This window comes from Plasmodium vinckei, assembly GCF_900681995.1.
Source record: "Plasmodium vinckei vinckei genome assembly, chromosome: PVVCY_12".
NCBI classification, from domain to species: domain Eukaryota; phylum Apicomplexa; class Aconoidasida; order Haemosporida; family Plasmodiidae; genus Plasmodium; species Plasmodium vinckei.
Window position 1 is genome coordinate 1,165,202 of NC_051304.1, and position 21,318 is coordinate 1,186,519.

General features: G+C 23.4%; 4 protein-coding genes across 4 annotated transcripts; 2 read left to right on the plus strand and 2 right to left on the minus strand.

Annotated features, from left to right (window-relative positions):
* Positions 1–1,474: 1,474 nt before the first annotated feature.
* On the plus strand, positions 1,475–3,562 carry PVVCY_1203220 (major facilitator superfamily domain-containing protein, putative; the record flags this gene model as incomplete). Its single annotated transcript, XM_008625330.1, has 6 exons — positions 1,475–1,574; positions 1,692–1,762; positions 1,984–2,087; positions 2,208–2,268; positions 2,427–3,286; positions 3,430–3,562. The coding sequence occupies 6 exons, from the start codon at positions 1,475–1,477 to the stop codon at positions 3,560–3,562; spliced, it is 1,329 nt and encodes a 442-aa protein (XP_008623552.1).
* A 699-nt stretch (positions 3,563–4,261) lies between these two features.
* PVVCY_1203230 (sporozoite surface antigen MB2, putative translation initiation factor IF-2, putative) lies at positions 4,262–8,161 on the minus strand (the record flags this gene model as incomplete). The annotated part of the gene is made up of 1 exon (XM_008625331.2): positions 4,262–8,161. The coding sequence occupies one exon, from the start codon at positions 8,159–8,161 to the stop codon at positions 4,262–4,264; it is 3,900 nt and encodes a 1,299-aa protein (XP_008623553.2).
* A 1,637-nt stretch (positions 8,162–9,798) lies between these two features.
* On the plus strand, positions 9,799–13,706 carry PVVCY_1203240 (ubiquitin carboxyl-terminal hydrolase 2, putative; the record flags this gene model as incomplete). Its single annotated transcript, XM_008625333.1, has 3 exons — positions 9,799–9,920; positions 10,051–10,459; positions 10,551–13,706. 3 exons carry the CDS (start codon positions 9,799–9,801, stop codon positions 13,704–13,706), a joined length of 3,687 nt encoding a protein of 1,228 aa, XP_008623555.1.
* A 1,734-nt stretch (positions 13,707–15,440) lies between these two features.
* Positions 15,441–20,990, minus strand: PVVCY_1203250 (transcription factor with AP2 domain(s), putative; the record flags this gene model as incomplete). The annotated part of the gene is made up of 1 exon (XM_008625334.1): positions 15,441–20,990. One exon carries the CDS (start codon positions 20,988–20,990, stop codon positions 15,441–15,443), a length of 5,550 nt encoding a protein of 1,849 aa, XP_008623556.1.
* Between the last annotated feature and the right edge of the window lie 328 nt (positions 20,991–21,318).

The window sequence follows — 21,318 nt, forward strand, 5'->3', positions numbered from 1 at the left end:
ATACTTCTCTATATTTGTGTGTTTTTAATACTCACTAAGTTTTGATCGGTTTGTGTAAATATAATATTCAAACACACAAAAACATTTTATATAACAAATTTGTTACCGGATAAATAATAAATACCATATCATAATGTTATAATAAAAAAATTTTCAAGCAAAGAATATAATTAATATTTTATCATAAAATATGCATAAAATATATATACCTATTTATATATTTCTAAAAATATACAGCATGTGCCCACGCTTGAAAATCATGAAATTGTGTATTTGGCAAAAAAAAAAATATACTTAAAAAAAACGGGTGATTACTTACATAAGCATACACATATAAATATATGTGTAAAGAGTATTTATATAATGATAAAAATATATAGGCATAAATTTTTCATAATTTAAAAGTATTAATTTTTTATTTTGTTTACCATTTATTTCCAATACAAATGAGCATAAATTTTTATGACTAGCCAAAATTGCAATTTCAGTTTTTTTTTTTTTTTTTTTTTTAATTTGTTTTTATGGCTTGAAATTCTCATGTGCATATATAAGTAATCATTTTTTTATTTTATATATATTTAACTCCTATCATTTATTAATATTATTTTTACATATTTCTACAAACTATATATACAACATAGTAGGTTATTTTCCTATTTATGTACATTTTTAACACCGCAACATTCCCACTGCAAATATTTTCAAATATTATATGAACGTACAAATCATTCTATATTTTTATTAGTCTACTTTAAAATTAATTAAGTACTAGGGAATATAAACATGCAAATAAAATAAACATCTTAACTTAAATTTAAAAAGAATAAAGGAAAAATTTACGCATGTATTCTATTACACAACTATGTGTATTTTTTTTTTGTCTTCATCCATATTTGTAAAATTGAAATAATTATTAACAGGTCATAAATATTAATAAAAAATATGAACAAAAAAAAAAATACATCCAAAGTTGTTTCAAAATGATATTTAAAATGATATTTCTGCGTTTTTCGTTCTTTTGGTAATTGAAAAAAAATTAAAATAGTAATGAGCTGAGTAAGTTAAAAAGAACAAATGAAAATCCAAAGCATATTTGGATATGTAAAAATGTGTAGAGTATGTACACTTTTTTTTGTCTAGTTAACTAAATGATTTAATAATATAAAAAATTGTATTTTCCAATTTTGGGCATATAATATTCCATGTGTCCAAATTGAAAATATGTAATAAAAGACGTAAACATACAAATATTTAAATCTATCAATGTTGATATGTCTGTATATATATTTCAACTAATCTTGTTTTTAAACAGCTAATTTAAGAATTATATAAAAAGTTTTTTTTTTTGTTTTGTAAATTATTAATAACTAATTTTTTTTTACTATTCGAACCAATTTTTTAATTATTTCTTGTTACTATATATCTGAGGATATAAATAAAAAAAAAAAAAAATAAAAAGGAGCACTGAAATAAAATGGAAGTAACTTCGACCTTATTACAAAAAAGCCAAATGTTTGCAGATGATTCATCTGATGGTTTTCCTACAACAAAAAAATTTTTTGTTTCATCTATTGGTATTATATATTTTCATTTTGTTCTGAAAATTTTAAAAATAAAGTTAATCCATAATAGCTTATTAATCTATTACGACTTTATTTAATCGGTCTTTGTCATTTTCTCACCCTTTTCAGGAAAGGCCCATTTAATAAATTCTCTCTATGGAATCGGCTACACAATACAGATAGCTATGCTTCCTTACCTGGTAAGTTCTATCATGTAAATCTACAAAATGATGGCCTGAACTATTTATTAGGTGTTTTTTTTCACAAAAAATGATCAAATTAATACCTTAAAAAAGGGAGATAACATAATCGTTAATGTTTATGTGGAAAGAATGGAAATACATATACGGTTGATAAATAAATATAATGATGGATAATGCTTATAGTAATAAAATGAATTTTTATTTTTGATCCTTTTCAGCTAATAAGTTCCAATGCAGGGATTGAACACAATGGATATTTGTTAACTTTGTTCTCTCTATTACAATTTATTGGGTCTATATTTTTCGGACGAATAGCAGATATGTTAGTATATGAATAAAAATAAAAATTATTCTATAGTGACAATGAAAAATTATTAGCATATATATATTTATACAAATAATCTTTCATTAAAATGGGTGTGCATCTTGTTTCATTGCACAGATGGGGAGTAAAGAAATCCTTTTATTTGTCTTTGGTATCTTCCAGTATGATGTATTTAATGGTGAGATAAAATGAAGTTTATTTCAATAATAAGAAAATATAAAAAAAGGTTGATAAAAACAGTTACACTTATATTTTATCAGTATGTTGTTCATGCTTTCTTTTGCCCACGTTAATAAATAATATCAACATGTGCACATTTGTTTCATTCTTTACTAGCTAACTGTATGCAGATCAATTTCGGGATACTATATCAGTTTTGCTCCATCCTTTTTTATGCAAACATTTCAAGTTTCATCACTTTTAGTTTGTTTAAAAACAGAAAATGATAATAGGACAGCAGCTATTGGATATTTAAATTTAAGTTATGGGATAGGTATAATATTGGGAAGTATTTTAGCGGGCATGTTGGTAAATATATTAGGACCAAGAGGAAATTTATTTGTTGCTTTTTTATCTCAAGTATTAGCATTATATATTTCAAAAAGTTTGGAAGAAGACCCTAAATTATTAGTTAATAAGAATATCGAAAAAATAAAATTCAAAGAATTATTTAAAACTGGCCAAAATGAATGTACAAGATTATTCAAATTATTTCAAAAAACATATGGAATTTGTTTATTAATATTATTTGGCTTGTTACCTATATTAATGACTAAATTTGCTTTTGCTCCAGTTGTTGTAGATATGTTTAAATTAACACCTGCACATACATCATATTTGATGACTTATGCAGGTATTATTACAATTATAGCAGAAGGCTTATTAGCTCCATATTTAAGTACCTTATTAGGTGATATGATTTGTTGTAAATTTGCAATACCTATAACAATGTCAGGATTTTTATTATTATCTTTATGTGGTGCAAATGAAATGTTTGTTCTTTTATTTATGACCATCCCATTATGCGGTGGGGCTTTATTATATATATGTGGAACTAGCCAAATGACAAAACGCGTTGACGAGTCAGAACTTGGATCAATCATAGGTTTAAATACTTCCATTTTGTATGCCGTTACAATAATGGCTCCCTATTTGGCATTCAAGTCTTACGTTGCCTTAGGATTGGGGCTATATTGGTTAAAAAAAAATAAATAATAAAAATAGCTAGCTGCACACATGTCCATACTATCAAAAAAAGCTAGCTACACACATGTTCATATTATTAAAAAAAGCTAGCTGCACACATTTCATTTTATTTATTTTATTTTCCCCCTTTTAGGCTCCTTTGTGCTTTCATTTGTTTTGTGATTACAATCTACATTTTTGTACTGGACCAATCGACATTGGAAATTTTTAAAGACGATGAGGATAGTTTAGAGACCATGTTCTCTAGTATAAAATTATCATTGTAGAATATTTTTGTCAAATGTTTTTTTTTTTTCCTTTTTTTAATCACAAATTTTGTATAGATATGTGCCAAAAAATTTATTTGAAAAAATAAATAAATCTGGCTATACTATTTCTTTTGCATTTTGTCTTTTTTTTAATATTTTTTTATTTAATCGTAACCCGTGATATAAGGAATAGACCTTATTGGGTTTGAAAGAAGTTGGTGTTTTTCACAAAAAAATTTTAGCAAATAAAAAGATATTCATTTTGTATGAATTGTTTCATGTAAATAAAATAGGTAAATAAGGATGGATAAATAAATAGTATTAGCAAAGTCAAAGAACATATAAATATCAATTAAACAAAAATTAACAAATAAAAAATATGACAATAAAATAAAAAAAAATGCATGCCAAGCATAGATATTAAGCCAATTAAAAAATCAGTATGCACATAAATAGGATTGTACAAAAGTAAATCCTAGTTTTTAAAAATTAAAAAAAAAATAAAAAGTGAAATTCATACACTACCATAATTATCGAAACCTCAGTGAATCAGCTGTGCGTAAACAAACGCATACATGCATCACAGAATTATGGTATTTTTCTCCAACCAATTTTTAATTATAACATAAAATAGGTATTGACATTGTATGTATATCGAAAAAAGTAAACATACATGTATAAAATGTCAAACCGTGTAAGTAAGAGGTAGTGAAGGGGTTATTCTTCTTCATATGCTTCAATAATATCACCTGGATTAAAATCAGTAAAATTTTCAAAGGCCATTCCACATTCTTCATTTTGATTTACTTGAGTTCTTTCTTCCTTCACAACTTTTAGAGATATAATTTTTCCAACATATATAACATTACCATCTCTCAATATTCTTACATTACTATTATTTTTAATGGTACCATTAATAACACTACAACCTGATATTTTTCCCAGTTTAGAAATATTGAAAATTTTCAAAATTTTTGCTTTTCCTATATATTTTCCAGTTGGTTTTTTACTTAATCGTTTGGTCATTTCATTCTCGACATTTTCTATTAATTCATATAAAACATTTGAAAAAATAAATTGAGAATTTCCATTATTTTTCAAGCTTTTTACATTTTTAGCTATTTTAACATTAAATCCAATGATAATGGCATTAAAACTAAGTGCATAATTTATATCACTTGATGATATATCACCAATATTTGCATATATAATTTTATTTCTAATTCTATATATAGTATCTTCTTTAGATAGTTTTAAAATCGAATTTTTTAAAATGTCTATAGTACCTTGTTTATCACATTTTATAAAATAATTTATATATACATCCTTTAATCGATTTTCATTGTCATTCTGTTCAACATTATTTTCAAGTGTGTCACTATTTTTATCACTAGACTGGTTAGTCTCTGCATTGTTTTGATCTATGATGTCATTACTGCTTTCCATTTCAGGATTGATAATAAAATTTTCATATTTATCAAGTGTTGGCATTGAGTAATTAAAGTCATTAATTTGTGAACTTAGGATACTGTCCTTATTATGTTCAGAAATTTCTTTTGCAATTGTTTCCGATTCAACTACATGAAATTTATCTCCAGCAATTGGAAGAGAATTTTTATTATACCCTATAATTATAATAGGATCAGAAGGGTATGCACATTTTATATTTTTATTCATGTAATTTTTTAAAACTTTTATTTTTCCATATGATGATCCAGTATAAAAATTATCATTTAATTTGAGTACCCCTTTTTGTAGCAAATTAATTGATACAATACCATTTTTACCAACATATGAATCTAATACTACACCTTCTGCTTTTTCATTATCTTTTATAGATAAATCAATAAATTCAGATTCTAAATATATTGCATCTAATAATTTATTAATAGAATCTTCTTTATATATAGAACATTCAACTACTTGAATTTCACCACCATTTATTTCAGTTGATATATCATAATATAATAAATCATTTATTATTCTATTTACATCTATATTTGGTATATCCGTTTTTGTTATAGCAATTATAATTTTTATATTTAATTCTTTTATTAATTTTATACATTCTATAGTTTGTTCTTGAATTCCTTCTTCCCCTGATATAACTAATATACTTAAATCTGATATTTTAATACCCCTTTGTCTTATTGGAATAAAAGCTTCATGACCAGGGGTATCTATAAATGTACAAACTGAATTCTCATTTATATTTGCTTTAAAAGCTCGTATGTTTTGTGTTATTAATCCATGTTCTTTATTTCTTTCATTAGTTTTACATATATAATCAAACAAAGATGTTTTTCCATGATTAATATGCCCTATAAATGTCACAACGATATTTCTCTTCTTTTCCTTTTCATCTATCACTTTATTTTTGATATCTTCACCACCTTCCATTTTCAAACTAACACTATTAGAGGGTGATGTCAAACTTTGGCTACTTTTATTTTCTACACTCTCAATCACATTTACTGAAGTTGTGTCAATTTCATTCAATTTTTCATGGGGTATAGCTGGTAATACTGAGCTATACTGAATCTCAAAATAATCACAAGCCTTTTTTATTTGATCTAAAGTTAATTCAGAATTAAAACTAAATTCTTTTTTTTCATTTATCATAAAGAATTTTTTTAAAGAAGATGGGGATATTTTAATAATTTTTGAAAGCATAGACAAGTTAATATTATTATTGTTAGGTAATTGATATGTTTTTGTTAATTTTTCTTTTTCTTTATCTTTTTTTTTTTTTTTTTTTTTTACAGAATTTTCAAAGTTGTCATTTATTTTGCTTCTTTCTTTTTTCATTCCTATCTTATCATCTTCTAAATTGTAAATAATTTTATTATTTTTTTTTTTTTTTTGAATATTAATATAATCATCGGAACTGTTTAAAATTGTATCTTTTATAATTTCTTTTCCATCAATGTTAGTAAATTCTTCTAAATTTTGTTGAGTCTGATCAGTTATTTTTTTCTTTACATTTAGGATCCCTTTTAGAGATATATTTGTTGAGTTTTCTTGTTTATTTCCTGAGGTTGTTAAGTTATTTTTATTTTGTTTGTAAGCCGATTGGGCATATTCTAGAACCCGTTTGAATGTATTTGTTTCTTTGGGTATTGTTAAAATATAGCTTGAACTGAAATTTTGTTCCGATTTAGATAATATTTCTATATCTATTATATCCCATATTTTAAATATGTTTTGAAACTGTATCAATCTTGTCAACTTGGTTTGCATCTCTAAACTTGTTACATCTAAAAGGGATTCAAAACTTAAGTCGTTATTATTTATGTTGTCTTCTTTATTTTTTGTTGTATCGGTTAAATTGTTTAAAATGGAATTGTCAAAAAATTTCAATTTTGATCGATGCAAATATCCTACACTTCCATTTTTTAATATCTTAATAAAACAATAGGATTCACATATTTTTGTTATCAAACCTTTTGATTGATCTCCTTTTTCTAATATTATATCTTTATTATATTTTATTATATTCCCTAAATAATATATATTTCTTTTTAAATTTACACCCAATATTTTAACAGTAACTTTCTGATTTACTTTGAAATAGTTATTCATATTGTCTATATCATTACCTAAGTTCGATTTATTTTTAAATAATACTCCAAAACTATTTAAATCTGATATTTTTATATATGCTGCTCCTTCATTAACTGAAGATACAGTACCTTCAAAAGATTTCCCAATATTTGATTCATTTATTGGCTCAATATGTTGATTATTGCTTGATAAGCCATTTTTAGTGCCATATTTTGTCTGTTTTTTTTCACTATTTTTATAAGAACTATTGTTATTAATCGAGGGTGTATGCACATCCTCATTTATTTTATTACTTGATTTTTTTAAAGTAGAAGATAAATCTTCTTTATTTTTTTTCCCTATTGATTTTTTTCCTTTTTTGGAATCTATTTCTTCTAAGTTTAGTTTAGTTTTATCTGCACTTTTTGAGCTATCCCGTTTTTTTTTTACACTAGTATTTTTTTTTATATCACTTTCGATTTCCTCATTATTTATTTCATTTTTTGTATTAGCTTCTTCTTGATTGGTATTATTCGATTCTGATGTTTTTTTTTTATTTCCACTAGTCTTATTTTTTTCGACTGCTTTATTAGTTTTTTTTTTTCCCAATTTTTCATTTGACCCTTTTTTATCTTCTTCATTATCACTTTTTGATTTTACTTGTATTTTTATTATATTTTTATAATTCCATTTACATAAATATTTTTTGTCTTCTAATGCTTGCTCATAATTTTTGTCCCATACATTTTGATATAACCCAATGCTTGAGGGGTTAAAGTAATAAAGGGGGAAAATATTTGATATGACTTTTTTATTGTTCAATACATTTAGTTTGTTAAAAAATTTTAAGTAATTATTTCGTATTGTATTTCGAGGAAAATAATGATTTTTGATTTTTCTCAGTTTTCCGGTTTGATATTCATTTGTTTTTGTTATAACATAATTATTATGGGAAATATAATTCAATTTATTTTTTTTCAAATTTATACAAAAACATTGTTTTATTTTTGTTAATATTATTATAAACCATATTAGCGGCCATATAGCTAAAAAAAGCCTAAACTTATAAGACATTACTTCATCATAAAAAAAAAAGAAAACAAATAAATATCTACATAAACAATTATAAACATTAAAAAATTACATTTTTGTATTTGATAAAAGAAAATGTGTATTTTGACGGAAATCAAAATATTGTGTATATATTAATGAAATCTTTTTTTATGACAACTTAATATTTTTTTTTTTTTCAACTATTCTGTAAGCATTTTATCGATATAGCTATATGAAAAAAAAAAAAAAAAAAAAAAAACAATGTCCACATATAATAAGCTAAAAAACTTATGAACGAATAATTTAATCGCTTATATATATGGCATATTTAAAATGATAGAATGATGTAAATATATGGATAACAAATAAATTCACATAATTATTGTTAATTCATTGAGTTATAGGTTCCCAATTGGATATACATTTTCAATATCTATTTATATACATACAATAGAAATTTTACAATTTTTATAGTTGAAAAAAATATCGGATTAAACAAAAAAAATAAATATTATATATACAGCTTATGCTCCAATCGAGAGACCGAAATGTATGAACCGTGCAGGCGAAAAGCGATATTTTTTTTATTTCGTATTTTGTGTACTTTTGTATAGTATAGCGTCGAAAAAATGGAAAACGTCTTATTTTTTGAACATTTCAAAGAATAATATGAACTATGAAACCATAAAAAAGATGAATATTGGTTCTTAAATATATGACATGTTTAATATGTTCATGGTGTAACATGGTCATACATATATGCGTATAATATGCTTTTTTTTCTATGTTTAAAAAAAAATATATATATATTATTTAAATATATTCTATAGATAGGTATATGCTAAAATGAAAGATAATATAGGAGAAATACTGCAATAGTAAAATAGAATAAATTATACGATACAAATATGGTGCCTCTCTATACATTACACATAATATTAATTATATAAAAATTAATAAATAGTATAAGGGATACACATTAGGAAAATATAAAAGATATTCTTTTTATCTTAAAAAAAAATAATAAATAAAATTTAAAAATAATTGAACAAATTATATAGCGACAAAATAAATAAGCCAATAAAAGGAATTGAAAAAAATTCACCAATACGTATAATCACAATATTGGAATAAATAAAATAATAATAAAATAAAATAATAAAATATATATATAATACTTAATAATAGGTTATCTATTTTTGTGTTTATTACTTAATATTTTATTTTAATTTTTTTTTTTTGATTTTCCCTACTTTGTGTTTTATTATTTTATTTTTATTTTATACTTTTTAATATTAAAGATATTACAATTTTTAACAAAATCCATATGTTATGGAAATATTTAAACACCATATATTTCCATTTGTGAATATTCATTGAATAGAATATATTGGCCGGTTACCATAATTGTATGATGGAATATTTAATGCTTTAAAATTACTTTTTTATAGTTATATGACTGTGTAAATATGAATTACATGACAGTGTATAAATGATATAACTAGAATTAATAATATACATATATATGAAATAACTACGTATAATTTCATATTTGAATCAGAAAAAAAAGAAAAGTTTTTCGAATATGACACCAAGATACTCATAGAATATATTATTTTGAGAGTTTTTTTTTGCTTATAAATAATTTACAAAAAAAAATGAGCTCTCTATCGAATATAAGTTCAAACAAAAATGTCCTACTAGATAACATACAAATTTCTAATCTTTTTAAAATATTTGATACTTTACCCTTTGAGCCAAAAAATGAAAATGAAATATGGTATGTTTGCTTTTAAATAAGTTTGTAGAATATGTGTGCAACTAGCCATTATATGTTTTTTTTTTTTTTTTTTTTTACTAATTTGGCTATTTATTTTTTTTTTTTTGCACATTTTTTTTTTCTTCCATAGGTATATAATAAACAAAGATTTCATAGACAATTTACGAAATTATGAATCTGGGAAAAATACATCCTATGATAGTTTGATAAATAATAAAATATTTATAGAAAACTGTAATAGCGATGTCACTACAAGAACTCGGCTTTTAAAAGAATATGAAAATGGCAATGGCATAAGTTTTGTTTTATATCCGGAAAAAGCTATTGAAATATTAGAAAAACATTTCCAGTTTGATATAAAAATACCAAGATCAGTTTATCAACATAAAACGAAAAGAAAAGATAAAATAATTTATAAAGTGGATATCCAACCACTTAAAATTGTTGTTTATTCAAAAAATACAAATGAGCACTCAAACCCCCCTCAAATGAAAGTCGTTATTTTACGTAGCGATACCATAGAAAATGTTCTCAAGGAGGTGAGCTAACATGTTGTAGTTTGGTGCTTCTTCATGTGTTTACACTTGTTATGTATATCTATATATATATATGTTACTTTTTTCTTTATAGATAATCAACGATTTTGATCAAAAAAATTTCAAAAAACATTTATTTTATGCGGAAGATCTCGGGGAAAACAAAGAAAAAAACTGGAACTGCTTATACATAAGTAATAGCAATGATTATCCTTTGGATAAAAAAGTATATGAATATGACATAGATGAAATGAGCTGTTTATTAATAACTAATGAAAGGGTTGATGTAAAATGCTTAACATATGATAATGAATATAGCGAATATAATATAACAAGCAATAATTTATCAGGAAGTGTAGATAATGATACACCAAGTAATCCCAAATCTATTAGTTATATATTTGAAAATGGTGGTGATAGAGGGTTAATAAATTTAGGTAACACATGTTTTTTAAATTCATCTTTACAATGTTTATCAAAAATTTTAAAATTTACAAATTATTTTTTAAGTGGAACATTTTGGGACCATATAAATTATTGTAATCCAGTTGGGCAACATGGGCGACTAGCTAAAGCATATTATGAAACATTATTAGAGATGTGGAAAATAAATAAAAAAGGAAAGCCATATGCTCCTAAAGCTTTAAAACAGGCAATAAGTGAAAAGAGAGATGAATTTTATGGATATCAACAACATGATTCACAAGAACTTTTAGCATTTTTATTAGATGGGCTTCATGAAGATTTAAATTTAATTCAAAAAAAACCATATTATGAAGAAAAATTACAAGGAGGACTTGATAGACCAGATATAGAAGTAGCAGAAGCTTCATGGAAAAGACATAAAGAAATTAATAATTCAATAATTGTTGATTTATTTCAAGGACAATATAGATCAAGATTACAATGTCCTCAATGTAATAAACTTAGTATAACCTTTGATCCATTTATGTATTTATCAATTCCATTACCACCTAAAAAAAATCATAGAATATGGTTTCATGTCATGCTAAGTAGAGAAGTTCAAATATCTTTGAGATTTTCTTCTATTTTTAGTGGTTCTCAAGAGGTGTTAAAATTAAAACACTATTTTATTAATATTATAAAAAGTTTAAAAAATAAAAGAAATTCTATACTTTTGCATACCAAAAATATTATAAAAAATAATAAATATTCTCATGAAAATGTAAATGCTTTTAATTTTCATACAAAATTTATGGATGAAACAAATGATAGTTATGAAATAAGTAATGAAGGAAGTCCTAGTAACAGTATGAATAATAAAAATAATATAGATGGTAGTAATTATATGAGAGCTTTAAAAAATAAATCAAAAATAAAAAATACTTTAAATGAAGAAGATATAAATAGTATATATGAGAATATTTGTCATATGTGTAATATTAATACAATAGATGATGTAGAAATTGGGAATTTATTCTTTTTATATACAAGATTTAAAAATTTAGCATGTAATAATTTTTTTCAAATTTTAAATAATAATGATCTTATAGCAGAACCACATGCAAGAACAGGAAAAGGTATTAGTCACATTTTTGTTTTTATGGTTCCTCAAAATTGGCCACATCTAATTGATAATAATAAAAATGGAAATAATTATGATGAAAGTGGAAAAATAAGAAATAGCAATTTAAAAGATGAAGATATGTATGTAAAAAATGAATCATCAAATAGTAATGATAAAAAATATAATCAAAATAAATCACATAGTAATAAGCTAGCCAAAAAAAGAAAAGGTAGTTTAACTTCATCTTCAAATCCTTTAAGAAAAGGAGATAAATCACATTTAGATAATGAAATAGGAAAATCAGATGATTTAGAAAATTCAAATGATACTACAAATGAAGATACAAAAAATGGTGTTCATAATAATAGTAATATTGATGAAGGAAATAGTATGGAAGATCCAAAAGTTCCTGATTTAGAAAAAGAAAGATTATTAAATAGTACCAATAATCATAGCTTAAGTAATAAATCTTTATACTTACTAATTGTACCTCTATGTAAAGATGAACAATTGCTATGCAAAATGAAAAATAATGATTTACCCCTTTTAGTAAATACTACATGTAATATGACAGCAAAGGATCTATATGATAAAGTAAAGAGTGCATATAAAAAAGTTTCAAAAAGTGATAACACCAAAACGAATCAGAACCGAAGTAGAAGCAACAGTGTTAATAGTCCGTCTTATGGAAATGGCTATGGAGAAAAAAGATTAAAAAACGGGGATAGTGAAGTAGGATATTATAATGAAAATGATAATAATAATAAATTATATCATAAAAATAAACCTAATTTTGATAGTAATAAAAAAGATAATAGTCCCGATATTGGATTGAATTGTTCTATTAATAGTAATAGTACAAATGCTGAAGAGAGTTCAAATTTTTATGAAAATAAAAATCCAAATGATAGTTGTGAAAGTTATTTAGATAAGATACAATTATATATACCTTCTTACAATTTAAAAGAAAATTGGGATGCAAAAGATAATTTAGGATTTTACTTAAAATATGATGAAACATATATATCAGATTATATTCAAATTACTGAAGAAAATAAACTTTTTATTATACATCTAGATAGTAATTCAATAAAGGAAGAGTTATCTGTTGATATTAAAACATTAACATTAATTGATTTAGAAGAAAAATATAGTGTTGATACATGTTTAAAATTATTTTCTGAAGAAGAACATTTAGATGAAGATAATACATGGTATTGTAGTAATTGTAAATTACATGTACAGGCATATAAAAAATTAGATTTATTTCGTATGCCTATTGTATTAATCTTACATCTAAAAAGGTTTAATAATTCAAATAGATGGTTAAGAACTAAAATAGATTCATATGTTTATTATCCTCATAAAGAAAATGAATATCTTGATATGACCCCATATATATTAGAAGATGGATTAAAACATATGAAAAGTTTTGATCCATCCTATTTACCTTTATATGAATTAATAGGAGTTAATTGCCATACTGGGGGTTTAGGTGGAGGACATTATTTTGCTTATGTTAAATTAAATGGACAATGGTATAATTTTAATGATACATATGTTACAACAATTGAAGAATCTCAAATTAATACAAAAAATGCATATCTTTTATTTTATCAACTTCATACTTATAAAAATGAAAAATTTACCGATATAGCTCAACATCGAAATATAGCAGAAGAGGAAGCTATTCGAATGGCAAATGCAAGTTACTATAATTGAATTGGGTTCAGTTTTTAATACGACTTTAATAAATGAAGAAAATATCAGACTAATACTAAACATGTATACTTGATAATGCCGTTTCAGCTTATTTCATTATTAACAATGTGGAAAATATATTCACATATTTACTAGTCCAGGGTAGGCATACATTTATTCTATTTTGAAGGCCATTCCATATATACATATATTGCTAACCGAATTATATATGCCTTTCCTATACTACTACATTTTGCTAACAATTTTTTAATATTTTAATTAATTAGTATGATTTTAATGACAAAAAAAAACTTTATATTTTAATAAACATATGTGTGTATGAAGTTTACATATGCACCCATATGTTCTAAAGCAACAATAATAGGAAACCCCACATATCCCATTAAAGATATATAGACAATACATATATATATGTGTATCTTTACAAGCTCATAAAAATAAACACATATATTTTATGCTTATTAATTTTATTACTATATATATAATATTATTTATGTATATCAAATTTTCCGAATTTGTCATTCCCCCTATGATAATTATTCAATTAATTCATAAAAATAAACATAGAAATAATTTCATTAATATTTATGTATGAATTTTTTTCACTTTCATACTTTCATTTTTTATTACTAGAAAATTTATTTCTAAACCTTTATTTGTCGTGCCATTGTCACTTTGTTTGTATTCACTGTCACCAATTGTCATTGAATGCCGCTATTGCTATTATTATTTTTTATTATTGTAACTACATAGAATTTAGTCCTAAAACATTTTCAAACTAGTTAAACTATTAAAAACATTTTCATCAAATATAAAAGAAAAACGTCTAAATAAGTAAGTAAATAAATAAGTAAATATATATATATATATATATATATATAAAACTGCAAATGTAAAGATTTACTTGCAAAAATGAAACATAAAAATGAAAAGCGTAAATATAAAGTGTAAAAGATAAAGCCCTCAAATGTGAGAATTACTTTCACTTGTCAAATGTGGTACCCTTACATGAGTAAACAAATATGAATAAATACTTATGTACAAAAAAAAAAACAAATAGAAAAAAATGAACAGGCTCATATAACAATGCATATATATCACCTTTTTTTTATTAACAATATATACATACATATATAATAATAAAAGTATATGACCATATGTCTACATACTGCTAATACTACAATAATAGCTATTTGTGTGCAAAAAAAAAAAAATAGCTATTATGTTAATTTTTACATTAACGATTAATATTTTTCTTAATAATATATGAACATACATAAATAAATATATATATATATATATATAGCCACAAATGTATTATTAAAAAAAATATTGAAGAAAAAAATCATCATCGTGGATTAACGGAAGGGATGTTATGCATAAGTTTGTATATTACTACCAAATAGTTGCATAAGTTTGTATATTACTACCAAATAGTTGCATAAGTTTGTATATTACTACCAAATAGTTGCATAAGTTTGTATATTACTATCAAATAGTTGCATAAGTTTGTATATTACTACCAAATAGTTGCATAAGTTTGTATATTACTATCAAATAGTTGCACTAGTGCATAATTTCATGGTTGTACGTTGTGTGTGAGTTGATGAATTTTCAGGGGTAGTGGTATGCCCATATCTTAGTGCCCAATAGTTGTAAAATCATTTTTTTTTCTTTTATTCCTTTTGTCCATGGAAAAATAGATAGGAAAAGTTATTAAAAATTATGTTAAAATTATTGAAATATTAAAGATGAGAATTTGTCAAGCTCATTTGTATTTTTAAAGGTATTACGTGCATAGTAAGAATAATTATTTTTCAATTTTTTTGTTATCACTGTTAATGAGTTTAATAGTTCTTTTTGTTTTTCTTCATTATATAAACTTGGTATTTTTTTAATCTCTAAATTTTGTGCTAATACTTTTAAAAGAAAAAATATATCATCATAACATGTTGAATCATTTACATATCTATTTAAATAATGAATAGCCATATAATATTCTTGAAATGTTATATTTTGTAAATCGTATGCTAAATTTGATAAGCAATTATCTCGTAAGTCTTGTAAAATATATTTAATTGTTCCTTTTTGAAATTTTAAAATATTTTCTGATAAATAATATAAAGATAATAAAGAAGGTGATGGATATTTTGTAGAATTATTCAAATTATTATCATTTATATCTTCTTCTTTGTTTTCTTCCTTTTCTTCTTCATCAATCCCATTTTTAAATGTACTATGACATATACTATCTGATCCTTTATCATATGTATATCCTAAATTTTTATTATTTAATTTTTTCAATTTATTGTAATTACTTATTTCTGCAATATTTTTAAATAAATTATTTCTATTCGTTTTAGAATCAATTGGAAAATATTTAATCTTGTCTATATTATTTTCAATTTTCTTTTTGTTTATATTATATTCATTAAAATCGGTTAATACTGTGTTAGACTTATGAAAACTAGTAACATTATCAACATCTTCAGATAAATTAGTATATTCTCCCAATTTCACATTCCCTATTTTTTTAAGCGCATCATTACAGTGTTTCTTTTGTTTTGCATTATCAAGGAAAGTTAAAACATTATTACAATAGTTGCTATTTACAATATTAGTAGAGTTAATATCGTTAATGTTAGTATTCGTATTGCTATCACCAAAATAATAATAATCATTGTTTGAATTGGGAATGGAAAGTCCAATATTATTATGATTGGCACTGTTGTTTCGAAGGGAATTACTAGAAACTGGGGTAGTAACACTTTCTTTTTTGGCTTTGATTTTTTTTCCTTTTTTATTATCTAGATAATAACCATATTTTTTTTCATCATTTTCAAACAAGCTTATATAATATTCTTTAGGAAATATTGTAGTTTCAAAATCGATATCTTCAATATCATTAGTATCTGTATTATTTTCAGGATTTTTTTTTAATTTTTTATATAAATTATATGCTTTTCTACATTCTATAGCCATTTTTTTTGCTTCTAAATATCCATATTGTTTTATAGGATAATATTTTGCACATCTTCTTCCATTTGATGTATACCAAGTTGCTTTCCATCGATATTGCTTCCTATCATAATGTACACCAACGATCCTTGAATTTATGTCATCAGGATTATCTTCATTTTCTTTATTTATACTTTCAGTTGGATTATAAACATTATTACTATCATTTGTATTTAATCCTTTATCAATATTTTGAAATCCTCCTAAATTATTAATTATATCTTTATATTTATTTATATTTTTAATGTCATCAATTTTATTACGATAAGTTTCAATATTCTCTAGATTTTTATCATAACCTTGGTTGGCTATTCTTTGAAATATATTTTTGTCATTACTATCTATCGAAGTTTGTTCTTTATTTTGATTTACAATTTGTTTTAAAAATTTATTTTCATTAGCCCCAGTAGAGAATGAAGAACTTTCCTTTCGAATACCAGCAGTTTTAGAGTTTCCTAACATATTTGGGCTTTCATATTTTCTTATACATTTGTTCAAAACTTGTGATTCTTTTTCATCAGCTAAATTATTATCATTATTATGTGTGATATTATTTTCTTTAAAGTCAGGATAAACATGATTTGATGTTAATTGTTCTAAATTTTTGTAACAGGATGAAGCAGAAGATATACAAGAAGCAGACGATTTTAATGATGATGTTCCTGTAGATGTACATGTTATATTTTTTTTATAATTTTTTTTTATTTTATTTGTTTTTTCTTCACTTCTTTCATCTTCTATATCATGATTAATAGTATTTAATTTAGTAATCAAATTATTTTTAGATCCTAATTGATTTTCCTTTTTAATGCTATTAATATTTTCTTTACCTATCCCATCTAATAAGTTTATATTTTCTAAATGGTATAATTCATTTTGAACTTTATGTGAAATATTTTTTTTTTTTTTTTTTTGAATTTTTTCTATTTCTATTTTATCTAGTTCATCCAATACATTATCTTGATATATTGCATCATTATTCCATTCAAACAAGTTCAAATTTTTATTATTATCTAGATCAGTATTTGACTCATTATTTAAGTGTTTATTTTTTAACAGATTTAATAACCGTGCCTCACCATTTATAGAATTTTGTATATCATTCTTCTTAATGGTATTCGCATTTGCACTATACATTTTGTTTATTTTAAAAACATCAATATTATCATGTCTTTGTAAATTGTTTAAAATATTTCCAGAAAATAATTCTTCAGAATGTGAGTTACTTCGAATAGATCCACTTATAGAATCAGAAAGTAAATTATTATTATTATCAAAAGATGGATTATACTTTCTAACTTCACTGTTATTATCACTACTATATCCATGTTCATTAATAATAAGTTTTTTAGATATGTCTTGAAGATTTTCTAAATTTTTCCATATTTTTTCATTACTTTGTATAAAATGTGTATCATTATTTTTATCATTTTTATTTGTAAGATTTCTTTTTTTTGTAACATTAGAACTATTTAATGTTTCATCTTCTGAATTTTGTTTAATTAAAATATTTCTTTTTTTTAAATTTCTTTTATTATTCTTTTTAATAGTATCTCCTTTACTATTTTCACCATTATTTTCAATTTCTACCGTTTTTAAATTATCTCGATTTTCTAACTTGGATTTATTATTTTGTTGTTTAGCTCGATAAGCTTGTTCATAAATTAAAGCTTCTTCAGGTATTTTCTGATAATTTTTACAATAAATAGCTAATCTACGAGCATAATCAAATCCAAATAATTTAATTGGGAAATATTTTGCAACTCTTTTGCCATCTTCATTCCAATTTACACTCCATCTTTGTTGATATCTATCAAAATAAACCCCTTGAACTAATGGAAATTTTTTAGCCCTCTTAACCATTTCTTCAGTTAATATAGCTTTATGTAATTTATATTGTGCTCCTCCTTTTTTACTAGGTAAGTGTCTTAAAATATCTAAATATTTAAACATTTCTCTTTCATCCATATTTCGATTAAATAATATAGGTATGTCCTCATTACCTTGTTCTATTTCTGTTATATTTTCATTTTTATTATATTTTTTATTTTTTTTATTTTTTTTTTTTTGTTTATCATTTTCTTCATCTATCCCTTCCTCATCATTTTCCCAATCTGTTTTGTTAGCATTTATCCCTTCTTTTTTTTCCCGTTCTTTTTCCCGTTCTTTTTCTCGCTCTTTTTCTTTTTTTTTCAACAATTTTTCTTCCCTTTTTGAATCAACTCCATTTTTACCTTTATCATGTAATCCATACGCTTTATCAGATTTTTTTTTTAACTCTTCAGACCACAAATTTATGCATTTTTTTGCTGCATTTCGTTGTGGCCTTTTTGAATATGCTTCATTAGGTATGTTGGGTGGAGGTTCGTCGGCAATTACATTATTTGTTCTGACATCATCTGATGCACTAATCTCTTTTTTAACTCCATCAATAACTCCTTTACAGTCATCAACAGAATTATTGTCATGCTCAGATTCTTTTTCATATATATCACTATCATGGCTAGTTTTTTCAGTTTTTACATTTGTTTGATATATAGGAGATCGAGCAGTTGAGGGAATCACATTGTTGGTTATTACATTTTTATTATAATTTTCTGAAATGTCACTCTCCTTTTTTACACCATTTTTTTTATTAGTTTGTTCATTACTTAATAAGTCAATTGGGCCATTAATTACATGTTCAGAATTAATTTTTCCCAGTTCATTTTGATTAAAAAATGTTTGGGCTATCATTTGTTGGGGATTTGAATCGTCAACAGTTTCATTATTGTAAATATAATTTTTATAAGGATTTATAGAATTAATTTGTTTTTTAATATTATTTAATGCTAAATTATCGTTAATTCTTTTTCTTTTTTTCTTTTTTTTTTCATCATGATCAGAAAGGTCATTATTGCTATTTAAGCAATTTGTATCCGTTGATTCGAAATTGCAATCTTTAAGATGTGTTAAATTATTTAAAGATAAATTATTAATATTTTTTAGATGCATAAGCATTGATTGTATTCTGCTTTTTGATACTACTTCTGGTTCTTCTTTATTTACATCATCTTCTATATTTATGATGTTGTCAGTTGGATTATCTATAAAATTATAATCCTTTGTTACTTTTTTTTTCTGGATTTTATTACAAAATTTATTTAATTTATTTGCCAAATCTGTATTATTTAATAAATCATATGTATTTTCATTAATTTCAAATTTATTTAAATTATTTGTATTTTCATGCACAAATTTTGGATTTTTATTTTTCTCATTTAGGTCGTAATTAATAATACCATTATTTATTGTTTTATTAATATTATTTTTAGATTTTTTTAAATTATTTGAAAAATTGTTTGTACTAATATTATTGTATTCTTTATTAATTTTACAATTTGTATGGTTATCTATATTATTGTCATATATTATGCACTTTGTATTTTCTGGGTGTTCATAATTGTAATTTAATTTAGAATGGTTAGAAAAAAGTACAGTGTTACTCCCCTTAGATGTATTATCTATATTGCTATTATTAACACTGTCGGAAATTATACTTTCTTCTTTATCATATATATAATTTCTATTACAATTTTCTTTTATTTTACTAGTATTACTACCAATTTTATTATCATCTATATTACTAAAAATATAATTTTCCGCATTTAAATTGTTTATATCGCTAGATTGTCGTAAAAGTTTTGTATTTGTACACGATGTAGAAGCAGAAATTGTTGTGTCATTACTATCGTTACATTTTATTAAAAAATCGACATTTGATTTTATATTATTTTTTATATTATTTTTTGTATTATTTGTTGTTTTATTACATAGGTCATTATATTCTACATCACTTCCACAAGCATTATTATAACAATCTAAATCAATTATTTTATTATCAACATTTTTTTTTATTTTCCTTAATCGTGGATTTATTTCATTAACTTCGTCCCCCTTGTCTCGATCATCATTATTATTCTTATTATTGTTACTATCGTTTTTGCTACTACTACTATTAGTAGTAGGAATATCGTCACTTTCACCTTCACCACTAACTAAGTCATGGGCATATATATCCATAGGCATTTGAAATAGTTCTTTTGGATTTTGGTTTTTTAATTGACTAATATATAAATCATAATCCTTTTGGTTAACCCCTATTTTTATACCCCCATCATTTGAACTGTTTATAATGCATTTATTTGGTTTTATGTTGATTTGATTAATTGTCTGTATATAGGCGTCTTCGCCGATATTATCAAAGTTTTCATCTTCAGGCTTCATGTTATTTTTTAGTTTATGAAGCAATAAAATAAATAATAAAAATAAATAATAAAAATAAATAACAAAAATAAATAACTAAAAGAATGTATAAAATGTGCTATCACAATAGTAGTAATAAACCTATTCAAACATATAAAAATAAAATTAATTTAAAAAAAAATATGTTTTTTACTTATAATTATACAAACATACATATTTAAGTTGTCTTTTTTTTTATTGCCACTTATTCATTGTTATTTTTGTAAGGACAATAAAAATGTGTTGATCTAAAAAAACAAAATATAAATATAAATTTACAAGTATATGCAGTATGATAAAAAAAACTTTT